The sequence below is a fragment of the Xenopus tropicalis genome, chromosome 3, assembly GCF_000004195.4.
Source record: "Xenopus tropicalis strain Nigerian chromosome 3, UCB_Xtro_10.0, whole genome shotgun sequence".
Lineage (NCBI taxonomy): Eukaryota > Metazoa > Chordata > Amphibia > Anura > Pipidae > Xenopus > Xenopus tropicalis.
This window is the reverse complement of record NC_030679.2, coordinates 37,435,291-37,453,690: the sequence shown is the minus strand read 5'-3', so window position 1 is coordinate 37,453,690 and position 18,400 is coordinate 37,435,291. Positions and strand designations below refer to the sequence as shown.

Genomic DNA, 18,400 nt, shown 5'->3' with positions numbered 1-18,400 from the left:
GTGCAAATGATGGACCCTGTCTTACATAAGCTCTACCATAGACACAAATCCATTTCACACTAATATATTGAACAATTTTACGCACAGGACTAAAAAGAAAGTAGCGAGACTGCTCTTTTCAAAAAGGGTCCATACAACAATTTTAAAATACCTAAACATAAAGTAAGATTTTTTCAAAAGTGCAATGATCAGATTATATTTTCTTGTGTTACAGTTACATCATACACAAGTTTATCCCTATATATTGTAGAAACTGTTGTGCACTTACAGATTGAAGCAGCCTGATGAGGAACTATTGAAATGATCATATGGGTCTCCGTTGGATAATACAGCCAAGCAAAGCCAACAAAAGTTTTTGTTACATCTTGTACAAAACATCCTGTTGCAGCCATCTATTTTCTGTAAAAGTAATCATGCAGTGGTTACCATTAATAAATGTATGATTTATAAGTTGTGCTAGTTTTATAAAACAGGCAGTAACACTATGCCCCTAGGGACTTGAAATACTCAACTTAAAGGCTCAATGCAATTAACATAAACCAAAAAAGTTGGTAGAAATACTACAAGAAAAAGGAGAGTTGGGGAAGCATGGCTACCGCTAAGTGCTGAGGACCTATCAGTATGTCTGCGGACTTGCCTCTACATTGGCTCTGCAGCTTGGGCAACGCTTGGAATTCTTCTCCAGCCATTCAAAAGATCTCATCTCCACTGCTTTAACTATCACATTCTTGCCATAGCGCCTTTCCAGTAACTTCTTTCCAGCCGCATCTGCCTCCAGGTATTCATCGCGCACTAACAGAAGCTTTTCTGCGGACAGAATTAAAAGAAAGCCAAATAAAATGTACTGCTTTTGTTTACCATATCAAAGCAGAAATTTCTGTACTTCCAGTAACTATACATATAAAGTATATATCATAGCTGTGGTGTTGCCATAAAACCAACTCCACAGAGCTATGAAATGGGAGTTGTGGAGTCAGAAGCAATTTTGGGTACCTGGAGTCGGAGTCCCTGGTATATTTATTGTACAAATATATGTAAACATACAGAACAAAAGAATGACCAACAATCACTTAGTGATCACATTTTGCCCAACATTGCAGTCCATATTACGACCTTTCTCAAAAAGTCGTCCCCCATAAATACCCATCCTCTGTGAGTCAAAAAAAGGCGCCAAATGTTGTCAAAATACTATAGTGTCTGTAGCAATATTATGCTATATACATATTACCGACATACTGACACATCCTTTTATATCTGAAAAAAAGACATTGACAAAATAATTTATACCCTAGACTTAATTTTTGGAAAGAATAACCAAAGTCAGATTCTTACTATAGCCATGAAAGAGCTTCCTAGATTTCTCTACTGACAGTTTGGACCAATTTGTTGCAAACTGCTTCAGTTCTCATTGCTGGCCATATTTAGTGTTTTGTTTTCACCATTCCTGGGTTCTTTCGAAGTGTTCTTTGGGTCAGTGTCTTCCTGGAAGATCCATGATCTGCTACAGAGACCTAGGCTTCTGACACTGAGGTTAATGTTGTGCTCCAAAATGCTTTGATAATATCATTGTTCCATGATGCCATGCAAATACTCAAGGCATCCAATCTACAGGGGCAGAGCAGCAACCTCAAAATATCAGTGAATTTCCTCTATGTTTGACTGTAAAGCTGTCCATACACCTTCAGATCTGCTCGCTTGGCGATGTCGCCAAGCGAGCTGATCTTCTCCCGATATCCCCCACCTACAGGTGAGGGATATCGGGAGAATCCAGGCTAATTCGGCCGTTTGGCCCTGGGGCCAAATAATCGATTTATAACAATGGGTATAGCCAAAGTTAGTTCAACGAGCCGATGCGTTCCCCGATCAGATATCAGTCGGGCAGGCCCATCGGTAGTGCCCATACACGGCCGATTAACTGCTGAATTGGTCTAAGGCAGGGCTGTCCAACTGGCGGCCTGCGACCCCCCTCTGTGTGGCCCCCCACCTGTCTGGCTTCTTTGATGGTTTACCTTTGTGGAAGCTTTAAATGGTATCCGTACTGAGATTAAATGGCCCCCTGCATGGTTCACACCTCAGATTCAGGCTGGAATCCCCCTGTATTGTTTAAATATGTAATCTCCTGTACTGTTCACACCTTTTAATCCCTACACTGTTCACCCCCTGAATTGTTCACACCTCAGGCTCAGGCTCTAATCACCCACATTGTTCTCCTGTTCACACCTCAGACTGTAGGAGCAGTGCCAGCATTGTGTCAGTGTATGCTGTCTGTGTGTGCCATACACACTGGAAGCATAGGGCAGAGAGAGTATGGCACACATAGGCAGGGTAGGGCAGGCAGAGTATGGGACACACAGGTAACATAGGTCAGACAGAGTATGGCACACATAGGCAGGGTAGGGCAGGCAGAGTATGGCACACACAGGCAGGGTAGGGCAGGCAGAGTATGGCACATACTCTGCCTGCCCTACCCTGCCTGTGTGTGCCATACTCTGCCTGCCCTATGCGGTCTGTGGGAGGTGAACCTGGCAGGGGTTTGTTCTGGGAGTTTGTTAGCATTTGAAAATAGTCATTATATGGTCCCTAAGATGTGTAATTATGTGCTGGGAGTTGCTATGCTATCCACAGGGGAAGAGGAGGCATAGGGATTTAAGGTTGTGTCTTAATATGGCATAATATAATTCTTTCACATAAAAGTGAGCACCAACCATTTGGGGTTTTGCTGCGCTATCACCATTAATGTGGGTATAGTCTTAAAAGCTCTTGTGATAACATGGATGTGGTTTTAAGTGGGTGTGGTTTAAAAAGGGGGAGTGGTCAAACTGGATTCCATTATCGGCCCTCTACCGCGTTGGCCAGAAAGATTCCGGCCCTCGGTACCACAGAAGTTGGACAGCCCTGGTCCAGGGACCGATATCGGCAGCTAGAATCAGCCCATGTATGGGCACCTTAAGAACAGTGCTTTTGCTTTGTTCAGGTGTGTTTTGATGAACAAGTTGGGCCTTTTTATGTTCTTTGTCAGGAGTGAGGTCTTTCGTTAAGTTGGGGAGGGATAGTGTTAATTTTTAACTGTTGCTTACAGAAGTCAGCTTGAATCTGTTTGGGAGTTGATGGAGGTTTCTTTCACTCTTTCACTCGAACAATCTTTGTTCTTGTTCAGAAAGAGTGGCTACAGTGCCTTGGCCTTTAAATTTCTTTATTTCTTTATGGTGGGCATAGGAACATTAAGCTTTCTGAAGATGTAACTTTTGTTCATTTTGTCTTAAATTTTTTCTCTCACCTCCTCAGATAGTTTACTGCTTTTCTTTTGTTTCTCTATGTTCTGTGTGGTGCATAAAGAAACAGGTTTCATCTGTATTTCTAATGCCAAATTTTGCATTGAGCAGTTTCTTCGCTGGCCTTTAAGATCTTAGGTCAGTAAGAGACATTAGCCTCCCCACTCATCAGACATGAACAAAGGCAAAATCTGCAGGTTAACTATCATGTTTGAAGCTAAACATATTAGTTTTTAGGAAGCTTAATTAGGAGGAGGTATGTATCAATTCTGCCAATGTTTACATGTGCCCCCACACTTCCGCGGTTACATACTTGGATCCTGGCTTTCGTGTGTGTTCATATTGACGTACTCCTCATAAACAGATGCTTTGTCCTTTAGTTTATTTGTGAGGTGACAGTCTTCCTGTGTTGTAACTGACCTTCATTCTGACTAAATCTCTGCCTGACTTGATTCCAGTTTCTGACCTCTGGCTGGCTACGGATCCGATTATGCCCTATGGGCTCTCTGATTATCCACCTAAACTTACCAAAAGAGACTGAACATTTGAATCCCAAATGCTATATACTTTGTACATTGCTTTTAAAATTAGTGCAGGCCCACATTGCCAGTTCTGACCAAAGTACTATGTACCAAAATAAGCACCCAACTGTCATCTATTCCACTAACCTGATGTTATATTACAATATGCGACTGCATGGTAGGCCAATTTGCAGAGGGTACAGAAAGCGTACTTGCAGCTGGAACAAATACCCATTTCGCCCCCAGGCTCCAGCATGACTGGAGTTCGGCAGTTTGGACGTGGGCAGTACACCACATCTGCCATCAGATCCAGGCTGGACTGCAGCAGGAGACGGTCATAGCGGCTGAACAATTCTTCCCCAACCAGCAACTTAACCTGCAAAGAAAGTGATCATTTGCTAAAGTTTAGTCCCAGTTTCCGTCCTTAAGCTTCCTCTTTTCTTTTGGGTATCACAGGATAATATACTGATATTTTTTCAAACAAAGTAAAATTTGGTTTATTTGCTTTTATTTTTTCATGTTCAAGTGGTTGAAACCTTGAAAGAAGGTTGGAACTGATTAACACACAGCAAGAATCAGTGTCCTTTTTAAATCACCAAGCTGGCAGAACAAGCTAGAGCGGCCTGGGCTGGCGTGCATACATAGCGGATTTTGTCTCAGAAACACAAAACTATGTATTTTCAAGACAAAATCTGCTACATGTGTCTGCATACAGAGTAACACTGTGCCTATCTGTGCAGATACAGGAAGCAGCAGACGGGAGTACATTGGCTTTTCTGTTCTTGTGTAGAAAATGCAGGCAGAGAAGAGCTGATCTTCAGCCCTGCATGCCATTAGCCTCAGGAAGAGCTGGTATCTTGTTACCTGCCCATTGATCTGCTGATAGGCTGCTGGGGGGCAGGGGAAGAGAGCATTTGACATCATGTCAGTTTGCAGTGTAGCAGTAAAGAGAGACTGAAGCTTATCAAGTCACAAGGCTTAGGGGGCATGGGAAAGTATGAAAATGGCTTGGCTCATATCAAATTTCAAATTAAATACATTGCATAAGAATATCTACAGTATTTTCCCTTTTAAAAAGCTGATTCCAGTACAAGATTCTGTTCAAAGCTATCAACTAATGTGTTTAGAAAAAAAAAAACAGTTTCCCTGTGACAGAATCCCTCTAAACATATAAAGCTGTTCATTATACAAGGAGTGTATGTGTAGACTGGTTATTTTGTTATGGGGGATGTTTCTCCAGAGACCTAAAAACCAGAGAATGTATCTCTCCTAACATATCTGGTAAAATATGTCCCCAGATATCCTGAGGCTGTACCTTTGGAGAAGAAGAAACAATTGGAAAAATTCAATCAACTATTTGATGATGGGCAGTTAAGTATCTTATTTTAATTAATATTAAAAATCTATTTAATATGCCTGACCATTTTCCGAGTTATTTTACTAGTAACATATAAATTTAGGTTAAAGGTACACATCCATCACGTTCAACCTTTTGATATAAATGAAAGCGACTAGTTTATCCAAAGACAAACAATCCCATCTGAAGCCTTCCCAATATCTCTCAGAGGAGGGGGAAATTCCCTTCTGACTCCAAGATGGCAATCAAACTAGATCCTGGATAAACTTTGTGCTAACAACTAAATTCAGTAACCCTATATTTTCTGGTAAAAAGCCATCTACCCCCTATCAAATCAAACCCTTTGCTTAAACATGTATATTTTTTCAGTTAATTCTTTACAAACTTATTTGTGACTTACTGTATACAGGGTTGTACTGGCCAGAGTACCAGAAGAAGAACCACCTAATAAGGCGATTCCCATCATCTCTTTCTTATTTTCTCCCAAATGATTTATCATTATGAGAGTGGGCCCTGGATGTGAGGTTTACAGGTTAGTTACTTGCACTCACCAACTTGTAATTCTGCTGCAGTTGTTGTAGGGTTCACAAGGAGGCCTCAGTAAACCCAGTCTGATACTTAACAAGTAACACTGCTGATTTTCAATGTAATCTCTTCCCTGTTCTATACCCCTTTCCCAAACCTTTTTATTCTCCATTTTCTAACACTTGATCCCTGCTTTCCCCTATTCCCAACATATTCTACATTTGTGGGTTTCTGTTTATTCAGTGTGGTAAATAGGCCAGCATGCAAAGGGTTAAAGTATAATGCCTTACAACTTAGCTACAAGCATACTACATAAATTCAATATTAATGAATCAAGAGCACTGTTATGGGTTACCTGTGCAGGTGTAGCAACAGAAGAGCACTTTGGCTCAGGACAGTTAAGAGACTGGACCTGCCCATCCTGTATCTGAACTGTATAATAATCCTTAAGGCAGGCGTTGCAGTAGATATGCTCACACTTCTTAAAGTGAGTGCACTCGCTGCCCACCTTTTCTGAGAAGCAAATGTCGCACATATATGATTTGCTATCAAAGAACTTCTTCTGCTGAGCCTCATTAAAGTCCAAGATGCAGTCAATAAGGGCAGTGACAGATTCCACATCCTGGATAGCCCTTTTGTCCCAAATCACTGCTTCTGCTGGGCCTGTGGCACCTTATGCACTTTGGTCCAAACTCACAAAGTTGTATTTCATATGGTGAGTTAATCTTTAAGTACTCCAGAGTCCCCTCCTTGAGAAACTGCATCCAAGCAAACAAAACAACTCCTCCTGCGTATTCCTCCCATAGGTTTTCCAAGCGCTGACACAGCAGGGCAAGCTGGGATAAACAGGAATACAGAGATTTATTCAAGGTTTTTTTACTCCTATTTATCATCTTCATGCACCTGCAACTAGGCAATCTCTAACTTTAAAATTGGGTGTAATTAAAACAGAGCAATGGTAACTGAACTGAAAAAGCCAAGTGCACTTTTTTCAAATATTCTATGGTGTAATATAAACTCAACCACCAATACTGCTCTTCAACAGACACCAAATGCGAAGTGGAGGAGAGGCCAGCCTAGAGTAACATGGTGACATACAGTTGGAGCAGAACAAGCAACAAACATGGGGAACAGTCATAAAACTGGACAAAGAAAGACAGAAGTGGAAGCCCTCTTTTGTCGCCGCCTTATAAGCCAGTGGATGTAACAAAGGATGATAACTATTTTCAAATACTTATGTAGCAATAGAAGTTAAAAAAAGTCTCCTGATAAGTTAGATACTGCAGAACATAAACAATAAACCGAGTAAAGATTGCTCTGGTCTAGAGTAACAACAGGAATTGAAAAAGGCTAATGTCACATGGGATAGAGAAACCCTCAACAGCTCCCAGTAACTTAAATAAAAGCCACACAAAGCCAACAAGTGTGAACCTTTCTCCACCTGAAAATGGTTCTTCACCAGTAGAGAATCATGACATGTGACAATAGCCTATGCAGTTAGCTCTTATTAGTCGAGATCAGTGATCCCCTATCAGTGGCTCCTAATGGCCTCCAAGTAGGTGCCCATTTTTAAATTTTTGGCTTGAAGGCAAAATTTTGGAAGCAGAGACACAGTTTTACTCCAAGCAGAGCCTTCTGCAGGCTAGCAGTCCACATGGGGCTTCCAAATTGCCTTATTTGTCATCCCCAAAGAACTTTTTTCATGCTTGTGTGGCCCACCAACACTTTTTACATCTAAGTGTAAAAAAGGTTGGGGATCCCTGGTATAGATAGTTTCTGGACCAGGTCCAATTTTTGCCCATGTTATTAGATCAAAAGATATGTATTTTAGTTTAACTTTGTGTTTGTTTAATCTTACGATCATTGCTGAAGCTATTTTTTTTTACCTGACTTGGAGAAAGCCACTTGCAGCTAAGTTTGAAGGCTGGAGGGTCAGTGGATGGGTATCCTGGAGGCAGTTCAAAGTCCAGTATGATAGGAGGTAGGAAAGAGACAATATCCTCAAAGCTTCCCATGTATTCATTAGATGCACAGTCACCTTGGGTGAGCAAAACGTACAAAAAGACTTCAAATATTCTATATACATAAATATTTCGTAAATCAAGTACTACAACTACACATTAGGAATCCTTATGCATGGATATTCAAAAATGATCTTGTGGTTCTTGTCCATAAATATATTTGTTATTTATGATATACTGTAATTATAAAGCCCTGTCCAGGGAATTGCAGGGACAGAAACAACAAATTACCCTTTTTTTAATATATGGTATTAAAACACTATGTTTCACACTTTTGTATTTAAAGCCAATTTTATCTAAACATTGTGGGCTTTCTCACTTAAGGGGCATTTCTTGAAGGGAACTTTTCTTAAAAAGAATATAGGATTCCACATACCTTAAAAACAAAAACTTAATTTTATAATATTTTATTTTTTATATTTTATTATAAGCGTGAATAAACAACTGATTTGGAAAGCCTCATGTCTCCCAGGCAGTCCTGACATGTGTAGATCAAAACCTTCAAGCAACACATACATTTTCAAAGCACCACTCAAGAAATCAGAATACTTTAGACTGAATGGGATAAGTGCCACTAACAGTTAGTTGACCCCTGAAAACCATATATTTTTAATTCAACATGGGTATCTATGTCTTTCCATGCCACAATGCAAAGTTTTACTGAAGTTAACAGTTTTTATAAAATGTTTCAAAAAGTACTCAAACATCCACTTTCCATCATTTTCTCTCTTCTGGTGGAAAGAGGAAACATCCTAAATAGGTATTTGGGGGGGGGAGGGGGGCCCCAAAATGAAAGTAGTCCATACAAATCGTCATGGGGTTCATGGCTGCTCAAAAGTCAACACCCTCTCTGCATACGCACCACAAACTAAGCTAACCCCATATGCTTTTGCAGCATTTACAACATTTTATTTCCCACATATCATTAGGTACAATAAACCAAATATGAATGCCAGGGCTTTCTAAACAGCTGATACTCAACATACATAGCGTTACAAGTATGTGGCTTTTAGAGACTCCAACATAAAAACTGTGCAAGCCAATTAGAATGGATTTCACTTCAGCTACTGCATAACCAATGCTTTGCATAATGTTATTTGTGGTAAAAGCTGCAAAAACTAATTTGACCCCAGGAAAGCACAAACAAAAATGTTTACTCCAAACTACCAAACACTGAACAGACTGAAGCCCAATATGCACAGGATTACATAGTAACATAGTAAGTTGGGTAAAAAAAGACATACGTCCATCACGTTCAACCATAATGCCTATATCTAACCTGTCTAACTACTAGTTGATCCAGAGGAAGGCAAAAAAAACCATCTGAAGCCTCTCTAATTTGCCGCAGAGAGGAAAAAATTCCTTCCTGACTCCAAGATGGCAATCGGACCAGTCCCTGGATCAACTAGTTCTAAGAGCTATCTCCCATAATCCTGTATTCCCTCACTTGCTAAGAATCCATCCAGCCCCTTCTTAAAGCTATATAATGTATCAGCCAGCACGACTGATTCGGGGAGGGAATTCCACAACTTCACAGCTCTCACAGTAAAAAATCCTTTCCGAATATTTAAATGGAACCTCCCTTCTTCTAAACGGAGTGGGTGCCTCGTGTCTGTTGGAAGGACCTACTGGTAAATAAAGCATTAGAAAGGTTATTATATGATCCCCTTATATATTTATAGATAGTTATCATGTCACCTCTTAAGCGCCTCTTCTCCAATGTAAACAGACCCAACTTGGCCAGTCTTTCTTCATAACTGAGACTTTCCATACCCTTTACCAGCTTAGTTGCCCTTCTCTGGACCCTCTCTAACTCAATAATGTCCCGTTTGAGCACTGGAGACCAAAACTGAACAGCATATTCTAGATGGAGCCTTACCAGTGCTCTGTAAAGGGGAAGAATAACCCCCTACTCCCGTGAATCTATACCCCTTTTAATACAGCTCAAAACCTTGTTTGCCCTTGCAGCTGCTGCCTGGCATTGCTTGCTACAGCCAAGTTTATTATCTACAAGGACTCCAAGGTCCTTCTCCATTATGGATTTGCCTAGTGCAGTCCAATTGAGGGTATAATTGATTTGCATATTTTTATATCCCAGGTGCATGACCTTACATTTATCCACATTAAATCTCATCTGCCACTTAGCCGCCCAGATTGCCAGTTGGTCAAGATCCTGCTGCAAGGATGCCACATCCTGGATAGAACAGACTGGTCTGCAGAGTTTTGTGTCATCTGCAAACACTGAAATATTGCTTGTAATACCCACCCTCTATAGGCTGTGGGCCTATAGAGGGCCGCTAAGGGCAGAAACAAGAACTCTGCAGAATGCAATACAGTCATTAAAAATTCAATAAATAAATCAGAGCATTAAATTAACTGGTCTTCAAACCCTCTCATCTGTAGTCCCACTACAGATTTGGTTTTATGTGCACAAACAAGCGAAGAACAGCATTATAGAACTGAAAACAAACTTTTAAATTATCATACTGTATATGTTATGATCTGTGCCACTAAAAATGGCCACACTTCCATAATCAATTGTTTTATTTTTGCCTGTAATAAGATATTTGTACTCTAGTTAGTATATACGGTATTTGTTAAATCTAAGAAAAACAGACACAGAAAACAGATGTGTGACAGAAGAGCACAGCCCATGTAGTAAGTTCTGTAGTTAAAATGCATCTGCAGTCTAACCAAGATACGGAGACCATGACATGCCATATACCATGATACATATATATCTCAATATTGCAAAATGCTCTTTCAGTACATAGCAGGGTAGGTTTGTGGCATTGTTTCTTTTGCATTTTGACTTCCACACCCCGTCTGTTATACTATGTAAGCTTTCCTCATCATAGCGCAAGTGAAAGAATAACAAAATACTCATGCAGGAAGGGCACAATACCTGTGGTAAATTGTGTTAAAGAAATTGTATGCCACTTTGACCAATAGGAGTTCAATAAGGCTTTTTGTTTTAATTAAGTCAAACTGCGTCTTTCTCCATCAGCACCACTGTTTTTGTTAATCTTCCTCTTGCATTATATATGTTACTTTATGTGCTTATTGGCCATAAGGAGCCTCATGCATATGAAAAACATGCTAAAGTATACGGCCATTAAGCACACATGGACAAGAGAAACCTCTAGCATGTTAGGGCACTGAAGTGGTTACCTGAATATCTGACTCACCTTTTATGGCTACGCTAAAGTTTGGAGGAAGATCTAGACAGACACATATTTCCCCTCCTGGCGCAGTCTCCGATCTCTTGAATTCATCTTCAGAGTATATACTAGCGAGTGCTAGCAGTTCATCCTCCTGCGCTTCCTTGTCTTCTCTTGACATTGGTTGTCTGTGCAAATCTGTAATATATTAAGCACAATATTAGCTTCCATCATAAATAGCCTAAAGAGCAAATATGTCTTCTGCTATTATGGTCAGAAGTTTTGTGTAATCCCTCCCCTCTAACATATCAAACATATATTTTATGATTGTGGAAATTTTCCATGGAGGGACGGGGCAAAGTCATTAACCAAAGGCAATCTGTTCTCCTACACTAAGCCTATATAAAGTAAGCATGTGCTAAGGCAGTTTTTTTTGCATAAAAACCATGTAAACCACCAAACAGAGCCTCTTGTAGGGGCTACCCAATAACCAATCACATCCCTTATTTGGTACCCCAGGTACATTTTTAATGCTTGTGTTGCTCCCAAACTCTTTTTGCATTTGAATGTGGCTCATGGGTAAAAAAAGTTTGTGGATCCATGTGCTAAGGTAACACCAGCTTCTAAAAATATGTTGTAGGAAATAAATTTATTGGCAAAACCCAACCCAACTCACAGCTTCCATAAATGTGTAACTAGGGGGGGCTGATTTAGTAGAGAGTATAAATAATAAAAATGTGTAGCATTACGGATAACACAATAATAGGTGATATCATTTGGTGGAAAAGGTTCCATCCTCATGCCCCAGTCCTGTTATTCATGGCAGCCCAGGTTCAATACCCATATCAGTTCCTTGGGAACTCATCTAATTTTCCTGTACTTCTGGCACCAGCACTTACAGTGTTAGCGATTAATACACAAAACAGCACAGATGGGAGAAAAGCAGCAGAAATTGCTGACTCCCATTTATAGTGTAAAATAGAGGATCTGGGACTCAAAAGCAGGTATTGTCCCCCAGGGAAAACTATGCCTAAATACACAAATATATCTCAGTAAGCCTCTGCTATACCAATATTACATATCTTATTATACATATTCTTGTGACTACAACCAACCTTGGTGGCCAAATAAGAAACCAGGCAGATGTGTGAATAAAAAAGGCTTGATGATGAATAGGAGAAGGCCTGAATGGAAAGATAAGTAATAAAAAATAACAAAACCGTAGCCTCAAAGAGTAGTTGTGTGTGGGCCAGACTGACCTGGGCACAGCAGAAGCGGGTTGCGGGTGCCTGTGTCTATTTATAGTCTTTAGCAGACCTTGAGTAGGGAGCGGGGAGAGAATACTCCCTGCGATCCCATGGGGTTAGTGCTAGCCGGGGGGGTTAAGTAGACTCCGGTGGGGGTCCTATTGGGCACCGGGTTCGCGCCACTGGCAGGGGTAGCGCTCCCATTGGTAGAGCAGGGCCACGGGATGCGAGGGGTTAAATAGTTTGCACACTCGCAGGGCTCACCTCTTCGTTCGGCGAGCCGTGTGGAGGAACTGCAGCCTGAACTTGCTGTGAGAGCAGCAGCGTCACAGAACATGGCAGCTGGGCGGAGATTATCCTTTCAAGAAATTCGTGACTGGCTGCAGAAGGAGGCTGGTCAGGAGGAGCTTAGGGAGCTTTCTCATATTGTAGCTCCAGCTTCTGACACGCCTTCTGAGGAGGCGGCAGTCCCAGCACCTGGCAGGGGAAGAGGAAAGAAGAGAGCAACAGTTACTCGTTCTGTCAGTGCAATTAAAGCTATAGCAGCTGTTAAGAAGGCAAAGAAAAGAAGGGTGGCTTCTGCAAGTGGTACTTCAGCTAATACTTACCAATGGCCAGCAATGTCTCCTCCTGCATCCATTGTTGCTTCGCATGCAGATTCAGCAGAAGCAGTTCCTAGCACATCAGCAGCTGGGGAAACAAGTCGCAGGAAGGATGGTAATGTATTAACTCCTTCTCATTTAATTAATTTTCCCTCTCAGAACACTGCCACAGCAGACACCCATAGGGATTTTGAAAATTATGTCCAGAACTTGGTACAGGCTATGTTAACTCCTACTGCTGATACCTCAAAGCCACAGTTTAGGACAGGGGTTCCTGAATTGTGCCATAGAGATATCATTACGTGTAAAGGCACTTTGTTGGGTTTACACTTACCTTTAGCTGTAAAGGAAAAAATTTATAGGGGTGATTATATTGATATTTTATCTTTGTTGCCAGCGGCTAAAGAGTTCATTAAAAAAAAGGATGACTCCGAAGAGGAAAGGAGAAGACCGGTAGCCAGGACTTTTTCAAACTGGCTTCAGGCCTTCTGCATTTTTGCAAATTTATTATCATCTAAACAGCCCCAATTAGCGCCAAATTTATTTAAGCACATAGACATAGTGCTTGAGGCCTATAAGAGTTTTGGTGGAATTGGGTGGTTTATTTATGAGGAAAGCTTCAGACAAAAGATGGCGGTGCATGCTGAATTGGAATGGGGCTCTAAGGACATTGATTTATGGCTAGGAATGATGTCCTATAGAGTGCAGAACCCCAGCCTAGTTACTAGTCAAAAGCAACCAGGTGCTAAGCCTAATGCATGCTGGGCATTTAATGAATCGGTGTGTAAATGGCAGGCCAATTGCCGCTATAAGCATGAGTGTTCTAGTTGTGGTGGCAACCACCCTGCTTTTCGTTGCCTTAAAAAATTCATGTCTAACACCTCAGCCAGAGGAGCAGGTAAAGAGCAAGTGGCAAAAGGCGAACACCCCAGTGAAGGTGGCAAGCATGGAGCCCTATTTAAAACTTTACCCAAATCAGGGGAAAGCATCTCTAATTAGGTCTGGTTTCAGTGAAGGTTTTTGGATTCCCCATTTTGACAGCCCTAAGTCCCAGCCAGTTTTTGCAAATTTGAAGTCTGTTATGGTGGCCCCTGATACAGTGAGGGAAAAAATTCAAAAGGAGCTCTTATTAGGGAGGATGGAAGGCCCATTTCAAAACATCCCCTTGGAAGGTTTTAGAGTTTCCCCGTTAGGTTTAGTTCCTAAAAAAGAGAGAGGTCAATTCAGACTGATTCATCGCCTTTCTTATCCGCAGGGTGAGTCCATAAATGATGGAATTGACCCTGAGGTTTGTTCCGTAAAGTATGCCTCTTTTGACCGTGCCTTATCTATGTTGAATCAGTGTGGTAGAGGTGCTTGGTTGGCAAAAAGTGACATTCAGTCAGCTTTCAGATTATTACCCATTCATCCGGGTTGTTTTAAATTATTTGGTTTTCATTTTGACGGGCAATATTATTTTGACAAGTGTCTTCCAATGGGTTGTTCCCTTTCTTGTTTTTATTTTGAACTTTTTTCTACATTTTTAGAATGGGTAGTTACGGTGGAATCCGGTTCTAAATTGGTAATGCATTACCTAGATGATTTTTTATTTTTAGGCCCATCCAATTCCAAGTTATGTGCATCTAATCTTGAGCATTTCATTTGGATTTGTAACAAGTTTGGAATTCCGTTGGCAAAAGAGAAGACAGTTCCCCCTTGTACAGTTATACAATTTTTGGGCATTGAAATAGATACAATAAAAATGGAATTTAGGCTTCCCCAAGACAAACTAGATAAACTTAAGGAGCTTGTGCGATTTGGCCTGCAGTGCAACAAAATTAAACTGAGGCAACTACAATCTTTACTCGGTCATTTGAATTTTGCAACTAAGGTTGTCCCAGCAGGGAGGGTTTTTAGTAGAAGATTAGCAGCTTTAACGGCCGGGGTTAAAAAGCCCAATTGGCACATTAGAATTCCGAAGGCATTGAAAGAGGATTTGGCCATTTGGAATTAATTCTTGTGCTCATTTAATGGGAAATCAGTATGGCAATCCGAATTTTTAGATAATGATTCCCTTAACCTTTTTACTGACGCAGCAGCTTCCTGTGGTTATGGGGCATTTCTACAGGGCCAGTGGAGTGCTGACAAGTGGCCAGAGCAGTGGAATGATTTTGGTTTGTTAAAAAATTTGGTATTTTTAGAGATGTTCCCGATAATAGTGGCATTGGAGTTATGGGGAAAAAGCTTGGCAAACAAAAGAATTATCCTTAATTGTGATAATGAAGGGGTAGTACATGTAATCAATAATCTTACTACCAGCTCCCCACCTGTTTGGAAACTATTACTTCATTTCATTTTAAAAACACTCAAGTTAAATATTTGGTTTAAAGCTAAACATCTTCCTGGCTATGCTAACAGAACTGCGGATGCTCTCTCACGATTCCAGATAGATGTGTTTCGGGAACTGCAGGATCAAGCAGACCCCATGAATACCCCTTGTCCGCCTCACATATGGGACATCGTCTGGATGGAGTAATGGAATTAGTTTGTGACTCTGTCTCCAAAACAACATGGGCAGCTTATTGCGCCGCATGGAGGGATTGGGTTCAATTCCTTGCATCTCACCCCATAGATAGTGAGCAGGTGGAAATATTGGCACGATTTGTGTTTGAAGCATATCAAGCAAAGCAAACAGTGGGCAACATTAAGAAAAAGCTAATGGGTATTGCGTTCTTTCTTAAATTAAAAAGTCAGCCGGATATCACTAAGTCCCACTTGATTAGGCAAATGTTAAAGGGTATGTCCAAAAAGAAACCAGTGATGGATTTAAGAAAGCCCATAACCCTCACCTTGCTTGAAAAGTTAATGCATTGCCTGGAAACAATTTGTTTTGACTTATATGAAACAAAGTTATTTCGTTCGGTATTTTCCATTACGTATTTCGGGGCTTTCAGGATTGGTGAAGTGGTAGCTTCTACCAAAACAGCAGTTAATGGTTTACATGTGCATGACGTCTCTTTATGTCAGCACAGGCTGAAAATTATTTTGAAAAGATCCAAGACCGACCAACTTGGCCTTGGGAAGAGCATTTGGTTGGGCCTGATTCAAAACATTTTACTATGTCCAGTTTCCAATTTTCTAAGCTTTATGAAGGTACGCCCCAAGTTAAACACCCAATTATTTATTCACATGGATGGTACCCCTGTTTCTAAATTCTAGTTTAACAGAGTGTTTTCCAAATGTTTCAAAATGATGGGAATGCAGGATTCCAATTTCACCTCCCATTCTTTTAGGATAGGTGCTGCGACCCAGGCATCCTTACTGGGATTTAGTGAGGAGCGTATAAAGAAGCTTGGTCGTTGGCAGTCCCACAGATTTCGCTCTTATATAAGACCGGCATTTGTCAGTTCTTGTTCTAACTAATTTGTTTTTGCACAGATCCAGTGCTGAAGACCGTTTGGATCATAGGAGACTCTTATATTACATGGTCAGAGAAGAGGGCCAGGGAGAGACCATATGGACTCAATTTAGAATTCGATGAAAATTCTGTCAAAGTTATCTGGAAAGGAGTTCGTGGTATGATTTGGTTTCAGGTGATGGAAGTTTTAGCTCAAATGCAGTGGGAATGCGGTATACCTAATATAGTTTTATTGCATGTTGGGGGAAATGATATCGGGAGAAGCAGTTCGATTAATATCATTAGGATGATTAGGAGAGATTTATCTTACCTGCATGTAATGTGGCCTGAAGTCGTGTTCATCTGGTCAGAGGTTGTATCCAGATGGATATGGACATCTAATTGGGGCCTGAGACACCTAGAAAAATGTAAAAAGAAAATTAATTTTTCTATTGCAAAATTTACAAAAACGGTAAATATGTTGAGTTATAGACATGTAGATCTTGAAGGAGGTGGTGTTGGCCTGTATCGTGCGGATGGAGTGCATTTATCCGACATTGGCCTGGATATATTCAATATAGGCCTGCAAACAGCAGTTGACAGAGCTTTAGTGAGATGGGAGGTGGCCAAGCCCCACTAAAAGTTCCTTTCGTTTTTTAGGGGGCTTGTCGTGGAGGAAAATTTGTTAAAAAGATTATACAAAGATGCTGGCCGGGTTAATGGCAGGATTTTTATTTGATAATTTTGGTATGACGGCCTGCTGAGGTTAGCAGAGGCTGGTCAGTCAGATAAAAATGTACAAGTTATTACTTACTGGAACTTAAGTTGTACTTTGACATGATTAATAAAGCAAGCTGCGGCCTTACACCACCTCACTCATGGTCTCTGCGTAGTTATTGTGCATCAAAGTTCATTATGTTAATGCGAGTTACTAACCCCAAGTAGGGAGCGGGGAGAGAATACTCCCTGCGATCCCATGGGGTTAGTGCTAGCCGGGGGGGTTAAGTAGACTCCGGTGGGGGTCCTATTGGGCACCGGGTTCGCGCCACTGGCAGGGGTAGCGCTCCCATTGGTAGGGCAGCAGGGCCACGGGATGCGAGGGGTTAAATAGTTTGCACACTCGCAGGGCTCACCTCTTCGTTCGGCGAGCCGTGTGGAGGAACTGCAGCCTGAACTTGCCCCACCCACCCACCCTATTTTGATATATAAATATATATATATATATCTATATAATTAAAAAAAAAAAAAAATTTGGATTCATTCTGGTTTGTCGCAGCTTGCATGGAGGAAAATTTGTTAAAAAGATTATACAAAGATGCTGGCCGGGTTAATGGCAGGATTTTTATTTGATAATTTTGGTATGACGGCCTGCTGAGGTTAGCAGAGGCTGGTCAGTCAGATAAAAATGTACAAGTTATTATTTACTGGAACTTAAGTTGTACTTTGACATGATTAATAAAGCAAGCTGCGGCCTTACACCACCTCACTCATGGTCTCTGTGTAGTTATTGTGCATCAAAGTTCATTATGTTAATGCGAGTTACTAACCCCATGAGATAACTTACATAGCATGGATGAGATAATAAATGAAACTTTAGTAAATCTGATCTTAGTGCTGGGCGGTATGACCAAAAATTTATATCACGGTATTTTTCAAAATTATATCGGTGTCACGGTATTTGACTGTATTTTTTTTTCCAATTAACATTGGTGGCCAGGGCCCCTAAATAGTTTGCAGGCCACCCCCCCCCCCAAAGACAGTGCCAATACATTGCCCCCCCATACAGCAAGCTGGCCAGGCACTAGTGCTGGGCGGTATACCGGTATAAACCGAACACCGTTTTTTTAAAAATAAATGATATAAATTTTTAACATACCGGCATACCGGTGTGCGCGCCTCCTGGCAATTTTTCTTAGTATTTCCGGGTTGCGCGCGTGACGTCAGCGCGCACACTCTACAAAAGCACCATCAGAGTCAGACACATCGCTGGAGCTTGAGGAACCAGGTAAGTTGAGTTCCACTCACTGAACACCAATGTGCGCTGTCGGGGGTGCCTGGCCTGCATATTTTATGGGGGTGCCTGCGACTGCCTGGCCAGTAATTTATATTTATGTGAAGGGGATGGGGGGGTGTTTGGGGTGGCGGGGGGGGGGGTTTGGGGTGGCGGGGGATGGGGGGTGTTTGGGGTGGCGGGGGGGGTGTTTGGGGTGGCGGGGGGGGGTGTTTGGGGTGGCGGGGGGTGTTTGGGGTGGCGGGGGGAAGGGTGTTTGGGGTGGCGGGGGGGGTGTTTGGGGTGGCGGGGGGAGGGGTGTTTGGGG

At 41.5% G+C, this 18,400-nt stretch overlaps 1 protein-coding gene and 1 long non-coding RNA gene across 6 annotated transcripts in view; one reads left to right on the top strand and one right to left on the bottom strand.

Annotated features, from left to right (window-relative positions):
- rnf14.3 (ring finger protein 14 gene 3) overlaps positions 1-18,400 on the bottom strand; it is a 44,743-nt gene that overhangs the window by 24,193 nt on the left and 2,150 nt on the right. For 4 of the 5 annotated variants that reach the window (XM_031898795.1, XM_031898797.1, XM_031898796.1 and 1 more), the window contains exons 1-4: positions 12,369-12,510; positions 10,885-11,055; positions 7,562-7,713; positions 6,348-6,511 (exon numbers count right to left, since the gene is read on the bottom strand). In XM_031898795.1, the coding sequence (XP_031754655.1) occupies positions 6,348-6,511; positions 7,562-7,713; positions 10,885-11,055; positions 12,369-12,441 (560 nt within the window). In that variant the 5' untranslated portion in view covers positions 12,442-12,510. Of the gene's footprint in view, positions 1-6,347; positions 6,512-7,561; positions 7,714-10,884; positions 11,056-12,368; positions 12,511-18,400 lie in introns of those variants that run through there. The other variant, XM_031898801.1, reaches the window with a different exon arrangement.
- Positions 4,294-7,291, top strand: LOC105945983. Its single transcript, XR_001169534.3, has 3 exons — positions 4,294-5,163; positions 5,560-5,682; positions 6,721-7,291. It is a non-coding gene; the product is annotated as an uncharacterized LOC105945983 (long non-coding RNA).